This window comes from Canis aureus, chromosome 21, assembly GCF_053574225.1.
Source record: "Canis aureus isolate CA01 chromosome 21, VMU_Caureus_v.1.0, whole genome shotgun sequence".
NCBI lineage: Eukaryota > Metazoa > Chordata > Mammalia > Carnivora > Canidae > Canis > Canis aureus.
The window spans coordinates 6,813,070-6,840,308 of record NC_135631.1 but is presented as its reverse complement, the minus strand read 5'-3'; the positions used below and the strand labels follow the sequence as shown (position 1 = coordinate 6,840,308).

The 27,239-nt window shown below is 43.5% G+C and overlaps 2 protein-coding genes and 1 long non-coding RNA gene across 14 annotated transcripts in view; 2 read left to right on the top strand and 1 right to left on the bottom strand.

Moving 5' to 3' along the window:
- Positions 1 to 27,239, top strand: part of LOC144292441 (large ribosomal subunit protein bL21m-like) — a 78,104-nt gene that overhangs the window by 16,502 nt on the left and 34,363 nt on the right. The gene's annotated exons all lie outside the window — the stretch shown is intronic.
- Positions 1 to 27,239, bottom strand: part of LOC144292439 (DNA-binding protein SMUBP-2-like) — an 82,753-nt gene that overhangs the window by 34,233 nt on the left and 21,281 nt on the right. For 2 of the 12 annotated variants that reach the window (XM_077862713.1, XM_077862714.1), the window contains 3 exons: positions 21,686 to 21,740; positions 21,378 to 21,473; positions 1,963 to 20,623 (listed from right to left, as the gene is read on the bottom strand). The exons of 2 other annotated variants lie outside the window; for them this stretch is intronic. In XM_077862713.1, coding sequence (XP_077718839.1) covers positions 3,091 to 20,623; positions 21,378 to 21,473; positions 21,686 to 21,740 — 17,684 coding nt within the window. In that variant the 3' untranslated portion in view covers positions 1,963 to 3,090. Of the gene's footprint in view, positions 1 to 1,962; positions 20,624 to 21,377; positions 21,474 to 21,685; positions 21,741 to 21,867; positions 22,431 to 26,502; positions 26,837 to 27,239 lie in introns of those variants that run through there. 8 more of the 12 variants (XM_077862728.1, XM_077862717.1, XM_077862716.1 and 5 more) reach the window with 8 other exon arrangements.
- Positions 306 to 27,239, top strand: part of LOC144292443 (uncharacterized) — a 28,028-nt gene continuing 1,094 nt past the window's right edge. The window contains exon 1 of the long non-coding RNA XR_013359838.1: positions 306 to 27,004. This is a non-coding gene — a long non-coding RNA (uncharacterized LOC144292443). The remainder of the gene's footprint in view (positions 27,005 to 27,239) is intronic.

The following is a 27,239-nucleotide window of genomic DNA, read 5'->3' as shown; positions in this document are numbered from 1 at the left end:
AGCAGGCGCCACCTACAGGGGGAAGCGCGCTCTGCCACCTGACCTTCCCGAGAGCAACACCTTTTACCGCCAAATCCAGGGAAAGAGAGACTTGGGTGCAGAGCTGTGGCCATGTGTCCTTGCACCCCAGTGGAAGTGTTCTTTGGTTTCAAAGACCTTGTAGTACTGCTGGCAAGACCAGTGGATAGGAAGAGAGAGGATCAATAGTGCATGGCTGCACCTGACTGCATGGTTACAGAGGACCATGTGGCTCGGAGCTGGAGGGGCCGCAGGGGGAGGCTGGGGTGAGTGGGAGACCTCTTGCCTTGGTTTTAATGTAACGTAATACATGTATGTGTCTTCACCTTAAAAGAACGTTTACTTCAGAGAACACCAGGAGAAACCCCCACTTTGTTTAAAATCTCTTTCTCGGGGCACCTGGGTGGCTCAGTGGTTGAATGTCTGCCTTCGGCCCAGGTTGTGATCCCGGGTTGAGTCCCACATCGGGTTCCCTCTCAGGGAGTCTGCTTCTCTCTCTCTGCCTATGTCTCCCTGCCTCTCCTTCTGTATCTCTCCTTTATAGATATATAAAACCTTAAAAAAAAAAATCTTTCTCTTAGACCTCTAGACAATAGGAAATCTATGGGAATAACATGGAAGGATGCAAGTAGCTTCTAAAATAATTCAGAAGAGCTTTGAGAGTTTTTAAATCCATTGTCTTGGTCAAATCAATCTCTTATTAAGAAGGCTTTAGCAAGAATTTTTTTTTTTTTTTTAATTTAGTTTAGTAGTTTCGAAACAAACACCAAAATAAAGAGAATAAGGAGGGCAGCCCCGGTGGCGCAGCGGTTTAGCGCCGCCTGCAGCCCGGGGTGTGATCCAGTCCCACATCGGGCTTCCTGCATGGAGCCTGCTTCTCCCTCTGCCTGTGTCTCTGCCTCTCTCTCTCTCTCTCCCCCGCCCCCTCTCTCTGCATTTCTATGAATAAATAAAATCTTTAAAAAAATGCTACAATTCCATAGCAAGACAGACAACTCAACATTTAAAAATAGGCCAAAGAGGGGTGCCTGGGTGTCTTAGTTGGTTAATCTTCTGACTTCAGTTCAGGTCATGATCCAGGGTCCTGGGGTCGAGCCCCCAGTCAGGCTTCCTGCTCGGCAAAGAGTCTGCTTCTCCCTCTACCCCTCTCCCTACCTGTGTCCGTTGTTTCTCTCATACTCTATCAAGTAAATATATTAAAAAATCTTTATTTTTTAAAGATTTTATTTATGTATTCATGAGAGACACAGAGAGAGGCAGAGACACAGGCAGAGGGAGAAGCAGGCTCCAAACAGGAAGCCCAATGCAGGACTTGATCCCAGGATCCTGGGACTCAGGGATTACACCCTGAGCCAAAGGTAGATGCTCAACTGCTGAGCCACCCAGGAACCCCAAAAACAAAATCTTTAATTGGGCAAAAGATATGAACAGGTGCTTCCCAGAAGATATATGAATGGCTAATAAGCACATGACAGATGTTCTATATCATTATTCATCAGGAAAATGTTAAAATGACAATGAAACACCACTATACACCCTTAAAATTGGCTAAAATTAAAGACTTATTCCTATACACTGCTGATAGGAATATAAAATTATACCAGCAATTTGGAAAACAGGCAAATTTTTTAAAAAGTTTAACACACTCCAGACATATGACCAATCAACCTAAGATGGCATATCTTGGTAGAACAATACCATCTCAGGTATTTATCAAGAGAAAAAGAAAAAAAAGGCCAGCCCGGGTGGCTCAGCAGTTTAGCGCCGCCTTCAGCCCAGGGCGTGATCTGGAGACCCGGGATCAAGACCCACATCGGGCTCCCTGCCTGGAGCCTGCTTCTCCCTCTGCTTGTGTCTCTGCCTCTCTCTCTGCATCTCTCTGTGTCTCTCGTGATAAATAAATAAAATCTTAAACAAAAAAATTCCCACAAAGAAGTGCACATGGATGTTCGGAACAGCTTTATTTTAATACTCCCAGAAGGCAAAGAACCCAAATGTCTCAAGGAAGATGGCTAAACAAATTATGGTATTTGTATAATGAAATTCTATTCAGCAATAAAAATTAGTTCTCATTCAAAACCACTATTTTGAATGAAAAAAATCATGCAAAAATAGGACATACTACCTGATTTCATTATATAAAATCCTAGAACGTGCAAACCACTGTATGGTGACAGAAAGAAAGGGCAGTGCTGTCTGGGAACAGGAGTAGGGAAAAGAATGGATGACAAAGGAACCCAAAAAATCTTGGGGGAGGGATAGTGACTGTAGTGACACTGTTATGGTTATTTACACATGTCAAAGCTAATCAGTATGGTTTCACTCATACATGGAATATAAGAAATAGTGAAAAGGATTATAAGGGAAAGGGGAGGGGAATTGAGTGAGAAAAATTAGGAAGACAAACCATGAGACTCCTAACTGGGAAATAAACCAAGGATTTGGGAAGGGGAGGTTGGTGGGAGCGGGATAGGGTAACTGGGGGACGGGCAATGAGGAGGGCACTTGATAGGATGAGCACTGGATGTTATAATCTATATTGAAAATTTGATTTAAATTTTAAAAATGTAAAAAAAAAGAGCTGATCATACTGTATGCTTTAAGTATGTATACTGTAAAGATGCATTCTATTGTACTTCAATGGTACCTCAGTAAAAGTATAAAAAATTTTAACAGGAATTAGCAGTACTCTAGGACCAAAACCCACCATCCAAAACAATGGGAGAAATCTCTACTTGGAAGACTTGCTAGTATCAGGAGGCCAATAAGAGTCAAGTCCCCTCTGACTCCTCTTAGTAAACTGTCACCATAGGAATTTCATCACTGTCAGTGTAAGACTCAAATATACCCATATCCCTTCTCATGAATAAGCATAAGCACATTAAAAACAATAATAACAACAACCAAAAAAAAACAATACTTCATATGATCAGCATGATTAACATCTTGGGAATTAATCAACATGGTTAAGAAACCACTCCCCCTAGGTCTCTTTTATTTTTCAAAGATTTCAACAAAAACGATTGTTTTACAATACTTGTCAAATGAGGGTACTTGATTGCTTACAAAATCTCAGATTAATCCTAAACTTCGATGGCTCCTCTCAGAGGGACTGCGACATCTCCTCTCAGAGGGACTGCGACATCTCCTCTCAGAAGGGCTCCGATGGCTCTTTACAGAGAGACTGCGATAGCTCCTCTCAGAGGGACTGTGATGGCTCTTCTGAGAAGGACTGCGATGGCTCCACTGAGAGGGACGGTGATGGCTCTTCTGAGAAGGACTACGATGGCTCCTCTCAGAGGGACTGTGATGGCCTTTCTGATAAGGACTGCGATGGCTCCACTGAGAGGGACGGTGATGGCTCTTCTGAGATGGACTGTGAGGGCTCCTCTCAGAAGGACTGTGATGTCTTTTTTCAGAGAAACTGTGATGGCTCCTCTCGGAGGGACTGTGATGACTCTTTTGAGGACTCCGAAGGCTCCTCTTAGAGGGACTGTGATGACTCTTTTGAGGACTTCGAAGGCTCCTCTCAGAGGGACTGTGATGACTCTTTTGAGGACTTCGATGGCTCCTCTCAGGGGGACTGTGATGACTCTTTTGAGAAGGACCGTGATGCCTCCTCTCAGAGGCACTGTGATGGCCCTTTTGAGAAGGACCACGATGGCTCCTCTCAGAGGCACCGTGATAGCTCCTTCCAGACAGACTACGAGGGCTCCTATCAGAGGGACTGTGATGGCTTTTTTCAGAAAGACTGTGATGGCTCCTCTCAGAGGGACTGTGATGACTCTTTTGAGGACTTCGAAGGCTCCTCTCAGAGGGACTGTGATGACTCTTTTGAGAAGGACCGTGATGCCTCCTCTCAGAGGCACTGTGATGGCTCTTTTGAGAAGGACCACGATGGCTCCTCTCAGAGGCACCGTGATAGCTCCTTCCAGAGAGACTACGAGGGCTCCTATCAGAGGGACTGTGATGGCTTTTTTCAGAAAGACTGTGATGGCTCCTCTCACAGGGACTGTGATGACTCTTTTGAGGAAGACTGCGATGACTCCTCTCAGAGGCACTTTGATGGCTCCTCTCAGAGAGACTGTGATGGCTTTTTTCAGACAGACTGTGATGGCTCCTCTCAGAGGGAATGTGATGGCTCTTCTGAGAAGTACTTCGATGGCTCCTCTCAGAGGGACTGCGACATCTCCTCTCAGAGGGACTGCGATGGCTCCTTACAGAGGAATTATATGGGGTTCTCCCCCTTAAGAAGCTGTGGTTTTGCTTCTTGGGTGCGAGTTTCTCTTTAAGGTGGCTGTGTGAGGTTCTGTGAGGTGAACCATGTAGATTTCTCCCCCCGACTTGAACTCCGGTTCCTGTTTTGGAGTTCTTGGACTCCTGGCTAGAGATTTCACTTCTGTAGAGCTTTTTCTTACCTTTGCTGCTAGAGTCATTTTGAACAATACCCATAGGCTGTCCAAGTGAACTGGTTTTGAAAGCGGCACTTCCTTGGGAAATTATGGGCTTAGGCAGTTGGGTACGTCTGAGTTGGAAAGAGCTATCTCTTTCTGGTGGTTGAGCTGATCTGAATTGCTCTCTTTCTTCCCATAACATGTTCTGCTTAGTGGTTATGTCTACTGGCTTTACCTTAACAACTGACATCCTGTCTCTTTTGATATCTCTTGATAGGTAATCATTTCTGGCTCTTTGTTTTAGATGCTGGTTTTTGCTTGACCACGAATGGTCTGGCCGTGGCCTGTCCACGGGCTTCTGCCCGGCAGAAGTCATAATTCTGTGTGCTGTCTGCAATGCTTGCTTTAGGCCTTGAAAAAGCAGTTGAATGAATTTGGGTTGGGAGGATTTCTTAGATTGTCTTCTTAAAGACGCAGAGGTAGTTTGAGATGTTCCAGTCCTCTTGCTTCTTACCTGGGCTGGTAATTCCCTAGAAGGACTCTGTATTATGCTTCTACCATTTGTGTAGAGTTTTGTGTTTTGTGTTCTGCTTCCCTTGGTGATTCTTTTCATTGGGTATGGGTATTTTGGATTATGGGTCTTTTTGGTTTTCCTTTTAGCCCATTTTACATTCTGATTGCTTTCAGAGACACTCTCTGGTAGAGAGTGAACCTGACTAAATTCATAGAGCCCCGGCTTTCTAATTTCTGTCTTTCCTACTAGGTCAGGGCCTCTATACTGCCTTCGCCTGATGTGGACTCGTACAGGAGAAGGAGACTGGGAAGATCCAGACTGGAAATATATCGTAGAAGTAGGACTCTTGGAAGCTCGAGTATAGACTTTCGCTGTCCTTAGCGATGGTGATCTAGGACTTCGTGGTGTGATGGGTCTGTCTCTTCTGTGGTACTTTGGGACTTGGGGTCTTTTCCCAGTTTGCAACCTAAAGCCAAGTTGCAACCTAATCTCTCCGTGGCCCTCAGGAGTGCGTACAAGGTGGAGCTGTGGATAGATAAGAAGGTAAGGTCCGAAAGTGCCCTGTAATTTATGACAGCAATTAAATCCTGCACATCGGCCACACTGTAAGCAGATAGGGTATTTTAAAACCAGACCTGAAGTTAGAGGTGGAGGTACATTTGGGGGTATTTGACTCCTTAACAGTTTTGCTGCTATTTTTAGCTGCAGATCTTGTAGCAACTGGAACTGTTCTGAGAAGTCAGTCTTGGCCTGGTGGGGAAGATAACTTGGCTTGAGACTGTGTTGGGACTCAAAACTCAAAGAGTTCTCACTCTCTTCCACTGGAACAGAATCTTTCCTGGTGAAAACTATATTGAAGGAAGACTCTAGCTGTACTGGGGCAGGAGGCTGGCCCTCTGATGTGCTGAATGGTATGTGCTGAAAGATGTCCTGGGATATATCAGTGAGCTTTGAACTTCTCTTTAATCTCACTCTAGTCCCAGAATATTGCTGTATTATGGAGGACATGGAGCTACGTGTCCATATTCTTAAGGCTGTTCTTTGCTCGTGACCACGACATGAAGTGTGCCTCTGAATGTAGTTTCTGGCCACTGAAGGCTGAGGAATAACACCTCGACCTTTCTCTAGCAGACTCTGGGAAGGCTTCATCAGTTCAGCTGGAACCCCAAATAAATTCTGGATAGATTGACGGATATCTCTAGTGGCTCTTTCCATTAAAGATGTTGGAGAACAAAGCTTCCTTTCCATCGTGGTTCCCAAGACATCCCCCAACATTAGCATATTGGAGAGATATTTTCGAGGTAGTCGCTGTCTCCAGGAGTGACTCTCCCAGACGTTCTGTTGTCTGCCCAGGACAGAGCTGGTAAGGCCTCTTTGAATTCTTGAGCCTGAGTGGAATGTCCTAGGTGGTGATCTCCAGCTTTGTGGTGGATGTTGGGATAGGCCCTGGAGTGAGTTCCCTAGCTCTTCCACCTGCTTCTTGTCAGTCGTCTTAGATAGGACACCCACTCCTGAGATCTCAAAATGTGGAGTTTCTACAATGTTAGCTATCTTATCAGAGAGTTGATTGTGAAGGGAAAAGGGAAGAGTTGAAGATTGTATCATAGTAGGGTCTATAAAGGACTCTTCAGGCTGAAAAATATCTGTCCCAATGTTTCTTATATCCAAGGCCCTTGATACTTCTGGCACCTCAAAATCACAAAGGCTTCCGAATTCTGTTTCACCAGAACTTGTGATGAGGGAGTTGGAAGAGTTATGGAGAAATCTAGAGAGATAGTTCTCTATTTGTAACTCCTCTCTTGATGTAAAATCCTCACATTCCCTATTCTGATATACCTGTCGTAGATTCAAATCCTCAGATTCCATCATTTGAGGAGGGCTTATTTTTATCCCTATTGCTTTCACAGCCTGAAGCCCTTGTTCATGAGTGAACACTGCAGGCTCCTCAAAGGGACATGCTGGCTGTGAGAGTAATTCTGCAGATTTCACATGGGTATTTGGCCTTGGAGTTAATTCCACGGGTTCTACCATTTCTTGAAGATTGAAACAATCTATTACTTCTATCGCTGATCCTAATGCTACTCCTATTGGTTCTACAACCTGAGCAATTGGCCCTGGTGCTAACTCCTCAGATTTTACAATTTGAAGTGGTGGCCATGGGATTAACACAGTCTTTACAATCTGAAAGCCTGTCAACTTCATTATGTCCAAAATTTGGTGTGTTGGCTCTGTGGTTAATTCTTTAGATTTTACACTTTGCAACCACAGCTCTGAGGTAAACTCAGAGGGTCTCACATCTTGCAGTTTTGGGGTCAGCTGAACATAGTCTATCATTTGAAAGGCTGGCCCTGGGGTTAATGCTACAGACTTCACAACCTGAAGTGGTGGCCCAGGAGTCACTTTCACATACTCAGTAACTTTTTGGGGGGCTCCCGGGGTTATTCCTATTGAGAGCGCAGCTTGAAGCTGTGTCTTTGTGGATCCTGGGACTTGATCTAGTGGCTTTGGACTAATCCTCATAACTTCTGTAATTTGAGCCCGTACTCCTGGAGCTCTCTGTGAATATTTTATACTTTGATTCTGTGACTGTGGTAGCCCCACTGATCCATTCCCTGGCTGCCATGTCTCAGATGTGAGCTCTACAGACTCTGTGTGTCCTACAGCTTGACCTGTTTGCTTTTGGAGCAACTCTAAAGATTGTCTCCTTTGAAGCCATTGCCTAGAGGTTAAACCCACAGATTCAGGAACTTGATATCCTAGCCCTGATGTCATTTCTGGAGATTCTGGAACATGATGCAATGGCTTTGTAATCAGTGCGTCAGATTCTCCTCTTTGCAGTCTTTTCTCAGAGATCACCTCCACAAATTCTAGTGCTTGAGGATAGGGCCTAGGACATCTCTCTGAATATCCAGTGGTTTCGCTTACTGGCTTTGGGGTCACTCCGAGGAATTCCTTCCCTTTTTGCCTTGCCTTGGAGGTCAATCCCACAGTTTCTGTAGTGTGATGCCTGGGCTCTAGTGTAATCTCTTCAAATCCTACAGCTTGCTGCAGTGGCCTTGTATGTAACTCTCTCAAATCTCTAAGTTGAGGCCGTGACTCAGAGAGCAACTCTAGAGTTTCTGGGATTTGGTAGCTTTTCTTTAGGGTTAATTTCGAGGATTTAGAACCTTGATTCCTTAGCACTGGAGTCCGATCAACAGATTCTGGTACTTGAAGATCTAGCCTTAGAGGCACTCTTGAAGAATCCATGGCTTTACTTGTTGGCTTTGGGGTCAACTCCACAGATTTTTCTGTGGTTTCATTGCCTTGATGTGCCAACCTTTCTGTGATGTGATAAACTGGTATTGAAATCAAATTCATAGATTTAGGGACTTGATGCTTTGGTGTCGGGATCATCTCTGCACATTCTACAAACTGATGCCCTGGCCTAGGGATTATCTCAGAGTCTGTGATTTGATAGCTTCTTTTCCGATTTAGCATCTCAGCTTTTGTTCCTTGAAGCAGTGCCCCCGGTGCTAACTCTACAGATTTTGTATCTTGCCGTAGAGAGGCTGAGGACAATTTCACATGTTTTATACTTTGCAACTTTGGATCTGGAGTAAACTCCAAAGATTTCTCATCTCGTTGCTGTGATCCCGGAGACCAATCTGAAAATTTAACGCTAGTCAACAATGGTCCTGGTGCAAACTTTTTAGTTGCCTCTGGTGCCAACACCACCGATTTCATACCTTGCCATCCTGAAGTCAGCTCTCGACAATTCGTACCTTGCTGTTGGAACCCTGGTGTCAATTCTACCGAGTTCATATCTTGAAAACATGGCTCTGGTGCAAAGGCCTCAGAGTTAGCATGTGGTGACTTGAGGCATGTTGACAACCCTAAAGAATTAGCACTTTGACAATGTGGCAATAGGTTTGATTTCAAAGATTTCACATCTTGAGAACGTGGCTCTGATTCAAACACCACAGATTTCTGCCGGAGGCAAGAATTCAAATCCTTAGAATTCACATTTTGAGGTTGCGGTCCTGGTTTCAACTCCAGAGATTTCACATCTTGAAAACACAGCTTTGGTGCAAACACCACAGATCTCACACTATGTTGTCTAAGGTGTGAGGGCAACTCCTCAGAATTCATACCTTGAGGATGTGGCCCTGGATTTAACTCCACATATTTCATTTTTTTAAAACATGGCTCTAGTGCAAACGTCTCACATTTCAAGTCTTGCAGCTCGGAGCCTGAAATCAGTTTCACAGAATTTGCACCACAAAGCAGTGGCTCTTTGTTCATCTCCACCGACTTTACATCGTTAAGCAGTGGCTCTGGTAAAAATAACACAGATTTCATACCATTTAACGGAGAGCCTAAAGTGAACACCGACTGTACAACTTGTGGCTGTGACCCACAGTGATTCTCCAAAAACTGGATTTCTGGAAACTTTGTCCCTGGAATTAACTCAGAAGATTTTACACCTTGCCAATATGCTCCAGCGTTGAACAGAATAGATTTTGTACCTTGATATTCTGATGTAGGGTTAGTTTCAGAGGGCTTTGTGCCGTGCATCTGTGGCCCTGGATTAAACTTTATGGAATTTATGCATTGAAGTTCTAACCCTGGTTTCAAATCAGAAGAATTCATGCTTTGCAGCTGTGGGCCCCAGTTGAACTCCCGTGATGTTATACCTTGAAACTGTGTCCCTGGAGTCAATTCACATTTCACATTTTGTAAATGTTGCATAGGGTTGAACATAACAGATTTTACACCTAGAACTTCCGTTCCCAGATTCAAATCAAAAGGTCCCATACCTTGACATTTAATCCCTGAAGTCAACTCAAAAGATTGTATACCTTGCAAAGGCGGCCCAAGTATGCACCCCGTAGAATTTACACATGGTAATTTTGACTCTGGATTCAACTCAGAAGAATTTACACACTTCACCTGTGGCCCAGGGTTGCATTCCATAGGTGCTACACCTAGAAACTTTGACCCTGGAATCAATTCAGATTTCAAACATTGCAAATGTGATTCCAAGTTGAACACCACAGATGTCTCACTTTGCTTCTTAGTCCCTGGATTCACCTCAGATCCCATACCTTGACATTTTGTCCCTGAAGTCAACCCAAAAGACTGTACGCCTTCCAAAAGTGGCCCACGTTTGCACCCCATAGAATTTACACATTGTAATTTTGGCTCTGCATTCAACTCAGAAGAATTTACACACTTCATCTGTGGCCCAGGGTTGCATTCCATAGGTGCAACACCTAGAAACTTCGACCCTGGAATCAATTCAGATTTCAGATCTTGCAAATGCCGGTCAGGGTTGAACACCATAGATGTCTCACTTGCAATCTCTGTCCCTGAACTCACTTCAGAAGACTTCATACCTTGAAGTTTTGAAACTAAAGTTAATTCAGAAGGGTTTATACCTTGCAAAGGTGGCTCAGGGTTGCATCCAAAAGAATTTACGCACTGCAGTTTTGGGTTTGAAATAAATGCAGAAGAGTTCACACCTTGCACATGTGGCCCAAGGCAGAACACCTGAGATTTTATACCTTGAAGCCCCGGCTGAGGATTCAACTCAGATTTTACACCGTTCAATTGTGGCCCAGTGCTGAATGCCACAAGATTTGTACACTGAAGCTGTGGCCCTGGATTCAATTCAGAGGATTTCCCACCTTGTAATTTAGGCTCATGCTTGAATTCCAGAAATTGCTCATATGGAAGCTTCACGTCTGTGCACAACTCAGATTTTATCTCTTGTAGCTGTGGCCCAGGATTGAGCTCAAAAGACTGCATACCTTGAAGCATACCTGTTCCCTTGCATAACTCGGGAGATTTCACATCTTGCAACTGCTGCTCGGGATTGAATTCCATAGCTTTCACATCGTGAAGCTTTGTCTCTTTGCATAATTCTGAAGATTTTATATGTTGCGGATGTGGTCCAGGATTGTATACCATAAATTTCATACTTTGAAGCTCTGGCCATGGTTTCAACTTACAAGATTTCTCTTCTTGCCACTGTTTCCCAGCTTTGAACTCAGAAGATATCACACTGCAAGTCTTTGATTTCAAGGCTAACTCAGAGGGGTTTGCAACCTGAAATTCTGGGTCATGTTTGACTTCTGTCGTTTTCATTATTCGAAGGTTTATGGACTCAGGAGATTTTGCACCTTGCAACTTTGCCCCGGGGTTGAATTTCATAGATTTCACACCTTGAAGGTGTGCCCCTGGTGTCAACATATGCAGTTTCCTGTTTTGTAACTGTGGGGCTGACCCAAACCCCAAAGATTTCACATCTTTGACCTTTGCACCTAGAGTCCATTCAAGAGATTTCATATCTTGCTTCATGGGTCTGGCAAGGAACTCCACAGATTCTCCACTTTGAAGCTTTGTTTCTGGTGCCAACTCAGAAGAGGTTACACCTTGTAACTGTGGAACAGGTTTTAACTCAACAGATTTCAAATCTCGAAGCCTGCACTCAGGTATCCAATCAGATTTCTCACCTTGTCTCTGTGGTCCAGGGTTGAACTCCACCGGTTTCATACCTTGAAACTTCCTCTTCTGGGTTAAATTAGATTTCCCACCTTGTAGCTTTGGACCATGGTTGAACTCAGAGGATTTCACTTCTTGAAGCTTTGACCCTGGGATCACTTTAGAAGACTTCATACCTTGAAAGTGTGATCTAGAACTGAACCCCGTAGATTTTGTATCTTGAAGCTTTATACCCATGATCAACTCAGAGCATTTCACATCTTGTAACTGTGGGCCTGATTTCACAGCTGGAAACTTCCTCCCCAGGGTCAAATCAGAAGATTTCTCACCTTGTAACTTTGGATTAGGTTTCAGTTCTACAGATTTCATACCTTGAAGCTTTTCCCTTGGGATCACTTGAGAAGACTTCACATCCTGCAAGTGTGGTCCAGACTTGAAATTCGTAGATTTAATGTCTTGAAGCTTTATACCCATGATCAACCTAGAAGGTTTCATATCTTGTAACTGTGGGGCTGACTTGAAATCCACTGATTGCACCTTTTGAAGCTTTGTCCCTGATATCAGTTCGGAAGATTTCATACCCCTCAACTGTGGCCCAGGTTTGAACTTCACAGATTCCACATCTTGACACTCTGTTTCTGAGATTAACTTAGAACATTTCTCTCCTTGAAACTGTGGCTCAGGGCTGGACGCCAGTTTCATATTTGGAAGCTCTGATCCAAGGTTCAGGTCCGAGGATTTCACAACTTGCGTCTGGGGACTGGGGTCGCTTTCTTTATGTTTTACACTTTGAAGCTTTGACTGTGAGGTCCCCTCAGCAGCATTCACACCTTGTAACGATGACCCAAACAAATCTGTAAATTTGGCACCTTGAATCTTTGTCCCTGCAGTCGGTTTAGAAAAGGTTATGCCTTCCATCTGGGAACTTGGATTTAACTCAATAAATGTCATATCTTGGGACTTTATCTCAGGTGATAACTTAGAAGATTTTAGATCTTGCCACTGTGACCCAGAGTTGAAATTCTCAGATTTCACACCTTGAAGCTTTGTCCGAAGAGTCAACTCAGATGACTTCATCCTTTTCAAGTGTCGTGGGGAGTTCAGCTCTATAGTTGTACCACTTTGTAATTGTGACACTTGGCTTAATACCCCAGATTTTGTGTCAGGAAGCTGTGGCCCTTGCGCAAGCACTAGAGACCTCCCACCTTGAAGCTGTGCTCTTGGGGATGACTGTAAGGATTTCACTTCTTGAAGCTTTGGTCCTGCAGTCAATTTAGTAGATTTCCTATCATGCAAGCAAAGCCTAGATTTGAATGTCATAGATTTTATATCACAAAACTTTGACTTTGAAGTCAGGTCACATGATTTCACACTTCTAACCTGTAGACAAGGTTTCAAATCGAAACCTTGAGGCTGATGTTCCTGGAGTGATGACGAAGATTGTATATCTTGGAGCTTTGGCCTTGGAGTCAACGCAGATGACCTTCTATCTCTTAACTGTTTCAAAGCTTTCAACTCTGCAGACTTGACACCTTGAGATTGTAACCCAAGATTTAACTCTACAGATTTCACAGCTTGGAAATCAGGTCCTGGTATCCACTGAATACGTCTCACAGTTTCAAGCTGTGGCTCTCTTTTGAACCCAATAGTTTTTACATCTTGAAGCTGTGGCTCCGAGGTGGATGCCAAAGCCTTCCCTTTTTGCAGCTGTGGTCCTGGTAGCACCTCAGGGGTTTTCACATTCTGCAGCTGTGGCCCAAAGTTGAACTCTGTATATGTTGCACTTTGAGGTTTTGGCCCTGGAGTCAATTCAGATGACTTCACATCTCTTAACTGTATCGAGGATTTCAACCCTGCAGATTTAACACCTGGAGAATGTGACCCGAGATTTAACTCTACAGATTTCACAGCTTGGAAATCAGGTCCTGGTATCCACTGAATACGTCTCACAGTTTCAAGCTGTGGCTCTTTTTTGAACTCAGTAGTTTTTACATCTTGAAGCTGTGGCTCCGAGGTGGATGCCAAAGCCTTCCCTTTTTGCAGCTGTGGTCCTGGTAGCACCTCAGGGGTTTTCACATTCTGCAGCTGTGGCCCAAGGTTGAACTCTGTATATGTTGCACTTTGAGGTTTTGGCCCTAGAGTCAATTCAGATGACTTTACATCTCTTAACTGTGTCGAAGATTTCAATCCCGCAGATTTAACACCTGGAGAATGTGACCCAAGATTTAAGTCTACAGATTTCACGGCTTGGAACTTAGGTCCCGGTATCCACTGAATACATCTCATACTTTCAAGCAGCGGCTCTTGTTGTAACTCAAGAGTTTTTACACAAAGCTGTGGCTCTGAAGCTGACTCTGAGGGTTTTACTTGGTGCAACTGGGGCCCTGGGGTCAACTTAGGAGATTTTAGGCTTTGCAACTGTGGTTCAAGGTTGAATTCCTTAGGTTTTAAACCTTGAATATTTGATTCAGGAGTCCAATCAAGTGATTTTATATCTTCAAATCCTAACTCAAAATTGAGGTCTTCTAATTTTCTGGCTTTAAATTTTAGTTCTGGAATTAACTCCAAAGACATCCCATCTTCTGCCTTAAGCCTTCTCTTCAATTGCTCTGAATTCTTCCATTGCTGCTTTGATGAGATTACAGATATCTTGCCATCCTGTTCTGGCCCAGAAGTGAAATTCATGAGTGCCATCCCTTGAAACTGTTGGCTTGGGGCTAAGTCTACAGAGTTTACTCCTTGAAACTTTGCTCTTCTGGTTACATTCCCAGATTTTACTTCCTGCTTCTTTACCCGTGGGGTCAATTTCACAGATTTCATATGTTGCAGCTCTGAATCTGGAGTTTCCTCTACAGATTTTAAGCTTTGATGCTTTCCACATGGGGTACTGTCGACAACCTTCCTATCTTGCGTTTGTGGCTCTAAAGTCAATTCCTCAGGTTTCACATCTTGCGGTTCAGACTTTTGGAGCAATGGTCCTGGTGCAAAAGGCACAGGTTTCTCACCTTGCATCTTTAGCCCAAATTTCAGTTCCACGGTTTTCACATCTTGCGGTTGTGTTCTCGGGACCATCTCCACTCCTTTGAATTCTTGAATTCTTGCATGCAGAGCCAAGTCAGGTGTTGCAACTTGAAGCTTAGTATCTTTGGTGTCTTTCACAGATTTGACATGTTCTATCCCTTGCACTGTGGTTGTCTCCATAGATTTCTCACCTTCCAGCTGTGGACTGGGGGTTAACAACATAGATTTCATACCTTTTAGACACTGTCCTGTAGCTATGGCCACAGATTTCACATCTTTCAGCTCTGAGATCAACAACTCCGATTTTAAACCTTGACGTTTTGAGCCTGGTGTCAGCTCCATTGGTTTCACACCTCCCACGTGTGGCCCTTGGATCATTTCAGAAGATTTTATAGCTTGTAAATGTGGTCTTCTAGTCGACTCAGAATAGTTTACTCTTGGCAACTGTGACTCAGGAGTCAACTCCATAGATTTTGCATCTGGTTTCTGTGGTTGTGAGACGAATTTATAAGGACCGTTACCTTCCAAGTTAGACATTTGGCCCACCACGAAATGTTTTATGCCTTGAAACAATGTCTCTGGTACTAATACCTCAGGCTTGACCACTTGCTTTTGAGGTCCTGGGGACAACCCCATAGATCTTATTCCTTTCATCTTTGGCTTTGGGGTCAACTCAAAAAATTTCACATGCTGTAGCTGTGGCCCTGAGTTTAACTCTGAAGATTTCACACTGGAAGGTTGACTTCTTGATGTCAGATCACAAAATTTGATATCTTGTAGCCATGGCCCTGAGCTAAGCCCCACCTGTTTTCGATCTTGAAGCCCCGAAGACGTCTTTGCTAATTTAGAATATTGAAGCCCTAATTCTGGGGTCATCTCCACAGAATTCACACCTTCAAACACTGATCCTGGGGTTTGCTCCCCAAATTTGACACCTTGAAGCTTTGGCCCATACGTCAATTCAGAAAATTTCACCTCTTGCTGCCTTGGTCCTAGATTCCGTTCCTGAGACTTCACACCTTGATACTGTAGTTCTTTGGTCAATTTCCTAGATTCCATGCTGTGAAACTGTAATCCTTCAATAGACAGAAGAGATTTCATATTCTCATTCAAGAGCCCTTGGTTTGATTGCAAAGATGATTCTGTTTCAAATCCTACGGACTGTATATCTTGAAGCTGTGTTCCTGGTACACACTGCACACGTTTGAAACCTTGATGCTTTGGTTCTGAGGTCAAATCTGAAAATCTGACATCTTGCAAGCGTGGTCTTGAGTTTTGTTTCACAAATTTCATACTCTGAGTTTGTGATTCTGGAGTCAATTGTACAGACATAACGCTTTGATGGTTTGGCCCTGGGGTTAAATCTAAGGATTTCATCTCTTGCATTGGTGAACCTGGGGTCAGTTCATCAGATTTCACACTGTGATGTGGGGATCCTGAGATTAAATCTACAGGTTTTTCTCCTTGAAGAAGTGGCCCTGGGGATAACTTTGAAAATCTGACACTTTGTAAATGCGGCCCTGGGGTCAATTTCACACCTTGAAGCTGTGCCCCCTTAGTCAAGTCTTCTGATAGTATACTTTGTAGTACTGGTTCTTGTACCAGCTTCTCAGATCCTACCACTCCAGTAGTAGCTAGCTGTTGAATTACATTAACATATTCCACATCTTGTAATTGTGGCTCTGGCTTCAGCTGCATAGACTTTACTCCCTGGAGCTGTGGCTCTGCGGTCAACTCCAGAACATGTCGTTTTGCTCCTGTGATAAATTGTTTAGATCCTTCCATTAATGGGGATGTTCCAGGGGTTGACATCACAGATTTCAAATTTTGCAGTAGTGGCTCTGATTTCTCATATTGCATGCCTGGTCCTAAAGTCAATTCCGGAGATCCTTGTACTAAATATGGTGGTACTGGCATTGTCTCCTGGATATTTTCAACTGGAAGCAATGCCAACCCAAAATTTTCTGTATTTTCATGTTCTGACCTTACGGGCATCTCCGAAGGCTCGGTAACTTGACAATGTGGCTTTAGAGTCATTCCTGTAGATTCCATAACTTGACCTGTTGGTTTTTGTGTTAATGCCATTTGGAGCAAAGCCTCAGAAGTCAGCCGCGCAGTTTCTGTGCCTTGATGGCCTGGTCCCAAGGTCATCTCTGAAAACTTTTGAAAATGTGGCCTTGGCATCATCCCAGCAGTTTCCGTGACTTGCTGTGGGATTAACTTCACAGATTCCTCCTCTTGTGGCCAGATCTCAGAAGCTAAAGCTGCAGAGGCTGTGTCCTGATGCCTTGATCTAGAAGTTGAACCCAGAGATTTCATTGCTTCTAAGTGTGGTTCCATGGTAACTTTCCTTGATTCAACATGTAAGTGTGTTTCAGGAATTAACCTCCCAGATGCTTCCAGTGGTACAGTTAAATCCACAAATTTATTATCATGCATTAGTGGCCCTAGAGTCAACATCTCAGGTTTTGTATGTTGGGGCCGTGGTCCTGGGGTCAATGGCACAGATTTCACACTTTGAAATTGTGGTTCTGAGGCCAACTCCTTATAGTTCATAAAATCGGAATATGGTCCTAGATTCAGATGAACAGACTTCATACCTTGAGACTCTGGGTTCATCACTTCTGGGGTCAGATCTTGAATCTCTGATCGTGGTACCAACTCTGGAGATTCTTGTATTGTGCGTTGAGACATCCGAGTCTCCAAGGCTTTTACGCCTTGGAGCATTGTCTCAAGAGCACCTTGGAATGGCATTGAGTTCATCTGCATAGATTCTAAAGTCTGGCTCAATGGCCTTGGAGTACTTCCTAAAGATGATTGTTTCAACTCCATAGATTCTTTCCTCTGGTGACAAGTGTCAGAGGTCAACTCTGCTTCTGCTCCTTGGTATCCTGGCTCTGTGATCATTCCTGAAGATTCTAAAGCTTGATGCCATGGAGTCAATCCTTCGGGATCTATGGCTTCATGATTTGGCTTGAGGTTGAGCTCTGCAGATTTCACTGCTCGAATGCGTGCCCCTGAAATCGGCTCCTCGTATTTCATACCTTCCACCTGTGTTTTAGGAATCAACCTTCTGCATTCTACCATTCGAGGAATTTTCACATCTTTAAGTAAGAGTGCTGGAGCTATCTCCTCTGGTCTTTCATCAGGTAACCGTGGCTCTGGGGCCAACTCCATGGATTTCATGTCTTCCTGTAGTGGTCTTAGGATCAGTTGATCCACAGCTTTTATATCTGGAAACTCTGGTGGCACGGCCAAATGAACATATTCCAGACCTTGCAACTGTGGACTGGAGGTCAACTCCATTGATTTCCTATTCTGTAACTGTGGTGCTGGGGCTAACTCAGCAGATTTTCCACTTTGCTCTTGTGTTCCTAGAGTTAAACGAATAGATTGCAGACCTTGAAGCTGAGACGTTGGGGCTAACTGCACAGAATTCCCACTTTCCAGCAGTGGAATGGGTGCCAACCCATCAGATTTTACAACCTGCAGTTGAAGTTCTGGGGCCGATTCTATGGAGTTCACAGTTGGGATCAACTGTCCATATTTTGCCATTTGTGGGATTGAACCTGAGGTTCCGTCTATAGGTTTTACATTTTGTAATCCTGGGGATAACTTCATGGAATCCACAACCTTAAGCTGTGGCATTGGCTTCACCCCCAAATAGTCTACATCTGGCAGTAGTGATGTAGTGGTCAATACTGCAGAATCTGTGACTTGATTCAGTGGCTCTTGATTCATTCCCTCAGATGCTGTACTTTGACCCAGTGACCTCGGGACTGTACCTAAAGATTCCATTATTTGATGAGGTGACTGTGTCAACTCAGTTAGATTTGTGACTGTGGGGTCAGAGGCCAACCCTCTAGTCTCTATAGTTTGGTGGCTTTGCCTTGGACTCCTCTCTGAAGGTTCTAAGATTTGATCCCACGGAGTCATCCTTGAAGACTCTATGACTTGATGAGATAGGCCTGGGGTTAATGCCATAGTTTCTGTGCGTTGATGATATGGTTGTGGAGTCATCCCCACAGAGTCCAGCACCTGAATCCATGACCCAGGGGTCAACTCCAGAGGTTCTTTGACTTGAGATACTGGCCTTGAGGTCAAATCCGGAGTTTCCACAATTTGTGATTGTGATGCTATGATCATTCCCATGGGTGACCCCAGGGCTACTGGAGTTACCTTTAGAGAATGTATGGATTGATGTGATGGCATTGGAATCACCCCTACTGATTCTGTGACTTTAGGTGGTGGCTTTGGAGGTAAACCCACAGTTTCTACAACTCCAGGTGAACCAATAGTAGTAGGAGAGCCGGAAGTCAAACCATCTGGTTGAGTCACTCCTGGGGTCAAATTTGCAATTTTAGACTGTGAATCTCCATATTCTATAACATGTGACTGTGCTGATGGAATTATCCCCATGAAATCCACAGCTTGTAATAGTGCCACTGGAGTTACTTTTGTGTAATCTGTAACTTGATGCAATGGAGTGGAGATCATTTCCAGGGATCTTGTGTTTTGACACACTGGTCCTGGAGGAATGTTCAATGGTTCTATGGCTTGATTTTGTGGCCTTGAGGTTATGTCCACGGATTCAGCAACTTTAAACTGTGGCCCTACAGTCATTTCCACAGTTTGCACAACTTCATGTCCTACCTGTGGACCTATCTCTCCTGGTGGCATGACTTCATGATCCAACGATGTGTTTATATCTCCAGACTCCATGGCTGGATACTGTGTTCTTGGGGTTATTCCCTCTGATTCTATGATATGTGAATGTGATTTTTTAATCATCCCGATAGAATCCATGACTTGAAGCAATGCTACAGGAGTTACCTTCACATTATCTGTGACGTGATTCGGTGATCTGGAGGTCATCTTTGATTTCATAACTTGATGCTGAGGACTTGATGTTACCTCCACTGATTCAGTGATTTGATATGATGGTTTTGTGCTTACACTCACTCTTTTCATCGTTTCCACTGGTTTCCCAACTTCATCTGGTGGCTGTGGGAACAAACCCACAGATTCTGTCACTTCTGAATGTGATTCTGGGATGATCCCCATTGAATCCATGACTTGAAGTAATGCCAATGGAGTTACCTTTATGCTATCTGTAACTTGATATGATAGCCTTGGGGCCAACTCCACTTTAGTCACTTGGGTCTCATGCTGCTGCATCCTTTTTTCCGGAAAACCTATGACCCTCTGCTCTGTACTAAGCTCTAGGATGTGTTTTGGCTTCTTCTGCAGGAAATTGGTTTCCCCTTGAACTATGTCAACTCCTAAACTTTTGGGAGGTGGAGTGCCCAGTGATGTAACTAAGGGCCTGGATTCAACGATTTGGGGGCCATCCCCCAGTTGTGACAGCTTACCTGGGATAAGTGACTGTGAAATTTTTGTTTCTGTTCTATTCAATCCAGATTCCACTCCAATATTCACATGGAGCTGGAATGATGGACAGTTTGGGGATTTATTGTTGATACTTTGTTCAGTGCTTTGATGGGTAGGCATAGATACCTGCATTTGAGGTTTCTCTGGTTCAGGGACTACTCCTCCTCGTGCCTCAGTTAAATAATGCAGCATTTCCCATGATTCCTTCACAGGCAGAGGAACTGTTTGTTCCTTCAAAGTACAAACCTTCCAAGCCATATGTCCTTCTAACTTCCACCTAGCCAAAGGAGAGAGCTGGAGTGGAGCCCGCCCTGAGAATCGTGGTCTTGCCTTGCAGAGAGAACTTGACCCATGATCCAATGTCAAATGACTCTTGCTCCCTCTCCCATTCTTTGTTTGTTCTTGTTGACAGAGACCTGGGGATTCAAAAACAGAGCTTTGAGACCTTAATGGTGAAAGAGCTGCCAAATCCTCCAAAAGATTTGATTTCTCAAGCTGTGAGAGTTGAAAAGGGGGCAGGGATGTGCCTTGGTTCCTGAGCACAGAAGACTGGTTTTTGGGTAAAATGGGTAAACTAAGGCTCTGGAGTTGACAGGTTGTTCCTTCAGAAATGACAGAAAGGTGTGACAGGCTGGAGCTGTTGCATAATGATCCAGAGGAGATGCTGTGATCAGTAGAATGTTTTGCCTTCTTACAGCCACAACAGGGTAGAACAGGCTCCTGAGACACAAACACAGAGGAGGTGGAGGAAGAAATCATATCCGAAGATTCTTGCAAACACGAGTGCATAAGACTTGATCTAAGAAATAAAGAAAAATTCCATTTGCTTTGAAGCAGGAGAAGGTAGGAAAAGTAGGAAAAGGGAAAGATAGTGGCCATTTCAAATGTAAAATATTTTGACCTGAGGGAGTACAACAACAAAAGAGGTTGCTTTCCCCAACTTCAATTACTTTTTTTTTTTTAATTTTTATTTATTTATGATAGTCACACAGAGAGAGGGAGAGAGGCAGAGACACAGGCAGAGGGAGAAGCAGGCTCCATGCACCGGGAGCCCGACGTGGGATTCGATCCTGGGTCTCCAGGATCGCGCCCCGGGCCAAAGGCAGGCGCCAAACCGCTGCGCCACCCAGGGATCCCTCCAACTTCAATTACTTATAGAAAGAATTCCTCTACCAGGAGGAAAGGGAGGCCATTGTCTCCACTGCAATCAGAAATGATTCATAAACCAGTTGTTCTTAAACCTTTGAACTCAGAATTTATCCCCACTATCAAAACTAACCAACCAACCAACTAACAATTTCTCTTTTCCCTCTCTCTTTCCCTCCCCTCCTTCCCTCTCTATAACCCTTCCTCCCTTCAGTCCCTTCCTTCCTCTCTCTTAAAAGTTCTACCAGCTTGGGGGTACCTGGCTGCCTCAGTCAGTATAGCATGGAATTTTTGATCTCGGGACTGTGAGTTTGAGCCCCACATTGGGGGTAGAGTTTACCTAAAAAAAAAAAATACCAAAAACTTCCATCACTTTCAACCCCCACCCAGAAACTACCTTCCCTGACCTTGTGCATTCCAGATGTTTGAAGATCTGTTGAAGACTTCTGTTCATTGACCAGAGTATATATTCCTGGGCCCATCCCACAGGGAGTCTTGAAAAGCTGGATACAACAGAGTGTGTCAGTGTAATTGAAGTGATATTAAAAGTACTAATAAGGAAACCAATAAGAAGAGTGGCTTAAGTTAGAAAGGAAACTACTATCAGTCAGAAAAGTAAAACAGTACTAGGTATCTTTCTCCTAATTTTACAGGGTTTATCAGTAGGGTAGGCTGAAGAAAGAAAGAATAAATAGTGACGATCAATTTTACTCACTTTGTCAGGTTAGCTTCAGAGCAACCCATTCTGAGATTTTCTTCCCACTGGGAAGCTGGGAGCAGAGGTAAAGAATCTGTTAGAATCATAATTATTGATACCACCTAGTTCAAGCCACTTGTTTTACAAAGAAGAGATCGAAGGTGAAATCATGTCCAGGATCATAAAGTTAAGTAGTGATAGAGCTCAGACGTAATGTAGGTCTAAGTTTTTATATTTTAAAATATACTATGCCACCTTTACCATGTAGTGGATGTAAGTCATTGGAAACAGCTGGAACAATCATGGTAGTAGGGAGTTGGAGTAAGGGAAATAAATCTGTAATACATATTTTTTCCTTCAAAGGAGTCTATTCAGCGTCTATGGCAGGGGAAAAATGTATCGAAACTTCCCCCACTAAAGATCTCATCAAATTTCTTTCCTGATACTTTGAGTTTTGCATAAAAGGAAATTAGGAAAGAAAGCATGAGGAACAGAAGCATAGAAAGAACTATAAATCAGTTTACATCTCTTTGGAAGTTACCAGAAAGAATTCAGCATCTTTGCAGATGTTAGGAAGAATAGGCACATTTCTTTCACTTATACAATCTTTTTCAACCTCCCTCCCTCTCCCTGTTATTAAAGTCTACAGTCTAAAAGCAGACCCACTGTTGATTTGTCATTAGCCTTGAGCTAAAGAATAAAGTATAAGATCTCTCTGACCTGTGAATTTCTGGATCTTTTTCAATTTATGCTGCCTTGAAGTCTAGAGGGGCACAAAAAGGAAAAAAATAAAACCAGAAAATGTTCTAGGTTAGAGAATTTATCAACAGCACATTTCGTCTTACAGATACAATTATTGATCCAGTTGGTAACCATAACCACAGCAACAATTACCACCCCATTCACTTATTCATAAATCATCTAATGAGCGCTTACTAACTTCTAGGCATTACGTTAGGTGCCAGGACTACAAAAGTTAATGAGATCCCTGTATTCTGGGAACTCCCATTACTGGGGAAAACAGAGGTCTAAACGCCTAAGTTACAATATCATGTGGTAACAGAAATATAAAGGTTAGGGAATAAAGAGGACAGTGGTTAACTGCCTGGGAAAAAAGGAAAAAATTACTCAAGAAATTGCCAATTGAACTGGAGTTTAAATTATCACCAGAAGATTTTTAGGTAAAGAGAGAGCATTCCAGCCAATGGGAACATCACCAAGAAGATTATAAAGTCATGATTTGTTGGGTGTACTTTTGCTAAGTAGTGAGAGATGAAACTAAAATATAGGTGGAAGCCAAGTTGTTCCAGGTCATTTTATTTATTTATTTATTTATTTATTTATTTATTTATTTATTTGACAGAGAAGAGATCACAAGCAGGGGGAGTGGCAAACAGAGGGATAGGGAGAAGCAGGTTCCCACTTGAGTGGAGAACCTATTCCATCCTAGAATCCTAAGATTATGACCTGAGCCAAAGGCAGACACTTAATCAACTGAGCCACCCAGGCACACCCCAGATCATTTTAAAGACAGAAGTGATATGTGTTGCCACTTCAAATAAAATAATTTTTATTTCTTCCTTTTGATTCTGGACATCAGTCTCTGAGAGTATATTAAAACAGTCTCTATACAATTTCACTCATGGTATTAGCAAATGTTTTAGCTAAGCAATCCGATGTTGGACAGAAGTGTTGAAAGTAAGATCTCCCAAGAACACTAAGGTGGTTTAACCTAAGAAAGTAAACCAATGTGATATACCACATTAATAACACAAAGAGAGCAGCACCTGGGTGGCTCAGTGGTTGAGTGTCTGCCTTTGGCTCAGGTTGTAGTCCCAGGGTCCTGGAATCGAGTCCCCCATCAGGCTCCCCATGAGGAGGCTGCTTCTCCCTCTACCTATGTCTCTGCCTCTCTGTGTGTGTCTCGAATGAATGAATGAATGAATGAATGAATAAAACCTTTAAGAAATAACATGAAGAGGAAAAACCTGAACAATTATGTCAACTGATGGAGAAAAGGCATTGGCAAAATCCAACACTCACTCATGATTAATAAAAAATAGAAACACTCAACAAACTAGGGTTCGAAGGGATGTCCTCAATAAAGTAAATAGTATTTATGAAAAACCCTCTGCTAATATCATTCTTCACAGTGAAAGACTGAAAGCTTTGCCTTTAAGGGGGGGAACAGACAAGGATACTCACTTTCACTACTTTTCTTTAATATTGGACTAGAAACTTCAACCAGAGCAATTAGGTAAGAAAAATAAAAGCCATCTCAATTGGAAAGGAAAAAGTTAAACTATCTCCATGTCTATTCACAGATGACATAATCTTGTTGTCAGAAAATCCTAAGAATACACACACAAAATCCCAATTAGAGCTAATAAACGAATTTAGAGAAGTTGCAAAATACAGTAAATCAGTTGCATTTTTAAAAAGATTTTATTGGTTTATTTGTGAGAGACCCAGAAAGAGAGAGAAAGAGAGACAGGGGCAGAGACATAGGCAGAGGGAGAAGCAGACCCCCACAAGGAGACTGAGGTGGGACTTTACCCTGGACCCCGGATCACCCCCTGAGCTGAAGGCAGACGCTCAACCGCTGAGTCACAAAGGCGTCCCTGACATGTTGTTTTTAACTTGCTTTAACTTCAGAGAACAAACTGATAGTTACCAGAGGGGAGGTGGGTGGGGGATGGGTAAAAACAGGGGATTAAGAGTACACTTATCTTGACAAGCACCGAGTAATGTACAGAATTGCTGAATTACTATATTGTAAACCTGCAACTTATATAACACTGTATGTTAACCATACTGGAATTAAAATTTTTAAGTAATAAAATAAAATTTTCTGTTCTGAAGAAAGAAAGTGGTCTGTAGCCTAACAGCAGTAACAGAACCTGGGAACTTGTTAGAAAGGCAGACTCTCCAGCAGCCCCGGGGGTGCTCAGGGGTCTAGCGCCGCCTTCAGCCCAGGGCGTGATCCTAGAGTCCGGGGATCCAGTGCAGGGATGGAGTGCTGGGATCAAGTCCCACATTGGACTCCCTGCATGGAGCCTGCTTCTCCCTCTGCCTGTGTCTCTGCCTATTCTGTCTGTCTGTCTGTCTGTCTGTCTCTCATGAATAAATAAATAAAACCTTCAATAAAAATAAAAGAATCACAGGGTTAACCAACTGAGCCACCCAGGCACCCTCTGCCATTTTCCTTTTTTTATATAAATTTATTTTTTATTGGTGTTCAATTTGCCAACATATAGAATAACACCCAGTGCTCATCCCATCAAGTGCCCCCCTCAGTGCCCGTCACCCCCACCCCCTGCCCACCTCCCCTTCCACCACCCCTAGTTCGTTCCCAAGAGTTAGGAGTCTCTCATGTTCTGTCTCCTTTTCATATATTTCCCACTCGTTTTTTCTCCTTTCCCCTTTATTCCCTTTCACTATTTTTTATAGTCCCCAAATGAATGAGACCATATAATGTTTGTCCTTCTCCGATTGACTCATTTCACTCAGCATAATACTCTCCAGTTCCATCCACGTCGAAGCAAATGGTGGGTGTCTGTCGTTTCTAATGGCTGAGGAATATTCCATTGTATACATAAACCACATCTTCTTTATCCATTCATCTTTCGATGGACATCGAGGCTCCTTCCACAGTTTGGCTATTGTGGACATTGCTGCTAGAAACATCGGGGTGGGGGATCCCTGGGTGGCTCAGCGGTTTAGCGCCTGCCTTCCGCCCGGGGCGTGATCCTGGAAACCCGGGATTGGGTCGCATGTCGGGCTCCCTGCATGAAGCCTGATTCTCCCTCTGCCTGTGTCCCTGCCTCTTTCTCTCTGTGTGTCTCTCATGAATAAATAAATAAAATCTTAAAAAAAAATCGGGGTGCAGGTGTCCCGGCGTTTCATTGCATCTGTATCTTTGGGGAAAATCCCCAGCAGTGCAATTGCTGGGTCGTAGGGCAGATCTATTTTTAACTCTTTGAGGAACCTCCACACAGTTTTCCAGAGTGGCTGTAGCAGTTCACCTTCCCACCAACAGTGCAGGAGGGTTCCCCTCTCTCCACATCCTCTCCAACATTTGTGGTTTCCTGCCTTGTTAATTTTCCCCATTCTCACCCCTCTGCCATCTTTCAATTGCATATGGGAATAATATTTATGAGAAGCATTCAGCCTGGCATTCAAAGCCCTCTACAATGTCATCTCTACCAATTTTCTAAAATTTTCTCTCATTGGGCTCCCTATTCTACGCTCCATCCTCATAGGTGTCCTCTCTACAAACACATCCAACACTCTTCAACTTCCCATGCTTTCTCTCAATCCATTCCCTACATCAGGAAAGTCTTCACTACTCTCTTCCATCCACACTATCCACCTTCAAAGCCCTACCCTTCCTCTGAAGCATAATTCAAACCCGAGCTTTCCAGAGGCATTTTATAGATCTCCCTGCTTCAAAACACTCCACCTCCAACGTCTGCAGCAATATTTATACTTCTGTTAACTCATCACGTTCTCTTTCCTTGGATTATATATACAGACCCATTTGATCATCTCCCCCAGTTCACTTTGAGCTCCTAAAAGGTGGGAGATGGTGTTTTATTTTTCTTCAATGTCTAGTATGCTACCACATATAATAGGTGCTCGAGGTTTGTTGAAACAAACTGAAAGGAACAGGATCAAGCATGACTTGTACTTATCGAAAAGACATGCATAGGAACGATCTCAACTCCCCTCTTTCCCCAGCCAGTTCCTCTCATGGCCCAAGATGTGGGAGTTGCCATGGCTTCGGGGGCAGAGACAGGGAGCAGTGAATTTCAAGGGAGGGTTGTATTACATACCTTGGAGTCTGTCTTGGTTGCCACCTGCTTCCTGCTCTGTTTCCCAGAAAAGAGTATCCAAAGTCCCCATGCAAGGAAACCAAATAATAGTAGAAGGCTGACATACGGTGGAGGCGGCATGGCCAGCCCCCAAATCAGTGCCATTATTCAACCCAATGCTCCTCTCAACCCAATGCTCCTCTCAGCTCCTCTCCCTCAAGGCTGTGTGTGACCCCATATGACGTCACAATGGAAATTTCAAGGTAAACCTGACAGGGCCCAGCCAATGTCCGAGCTGCTGGCCTCTCTCCTCTGAGCCATACCCATCTGCTGCCCTTTTCTGCACCTGCTCACGGGTTCTGTCCTGACAATGCTCAAGGAAGCCTCCTTTACAATTCTACTAGGATTTGGCTGGACAACTTGTCATAAAGTAGAGAATATGGAGTCAAATTTCAAAGGCTCCAAGTCACTTCTCTTGCACTAAAGCATCTTCTCTGGAACCAGTCATTCCATAGAGGTTCAGGTATGGTGTCATATGTTCCCAAATCACAAATTAGAATACAGAGTCAAATACATTTAAGAAAGCTTGGATATCTTAAGTAAACACTCTCAGAAAAATGTGATACATATAATTTCCTACTCCAAGGCTTAACCCATTTCTTAGTTGCTATAGCACTGAAACAGAGAAGAGATGTCACGTAGGGAAATTAAATAATCTCAGAGGATCACTCTACTCCAGAATCCAGGGTCTCATTTTC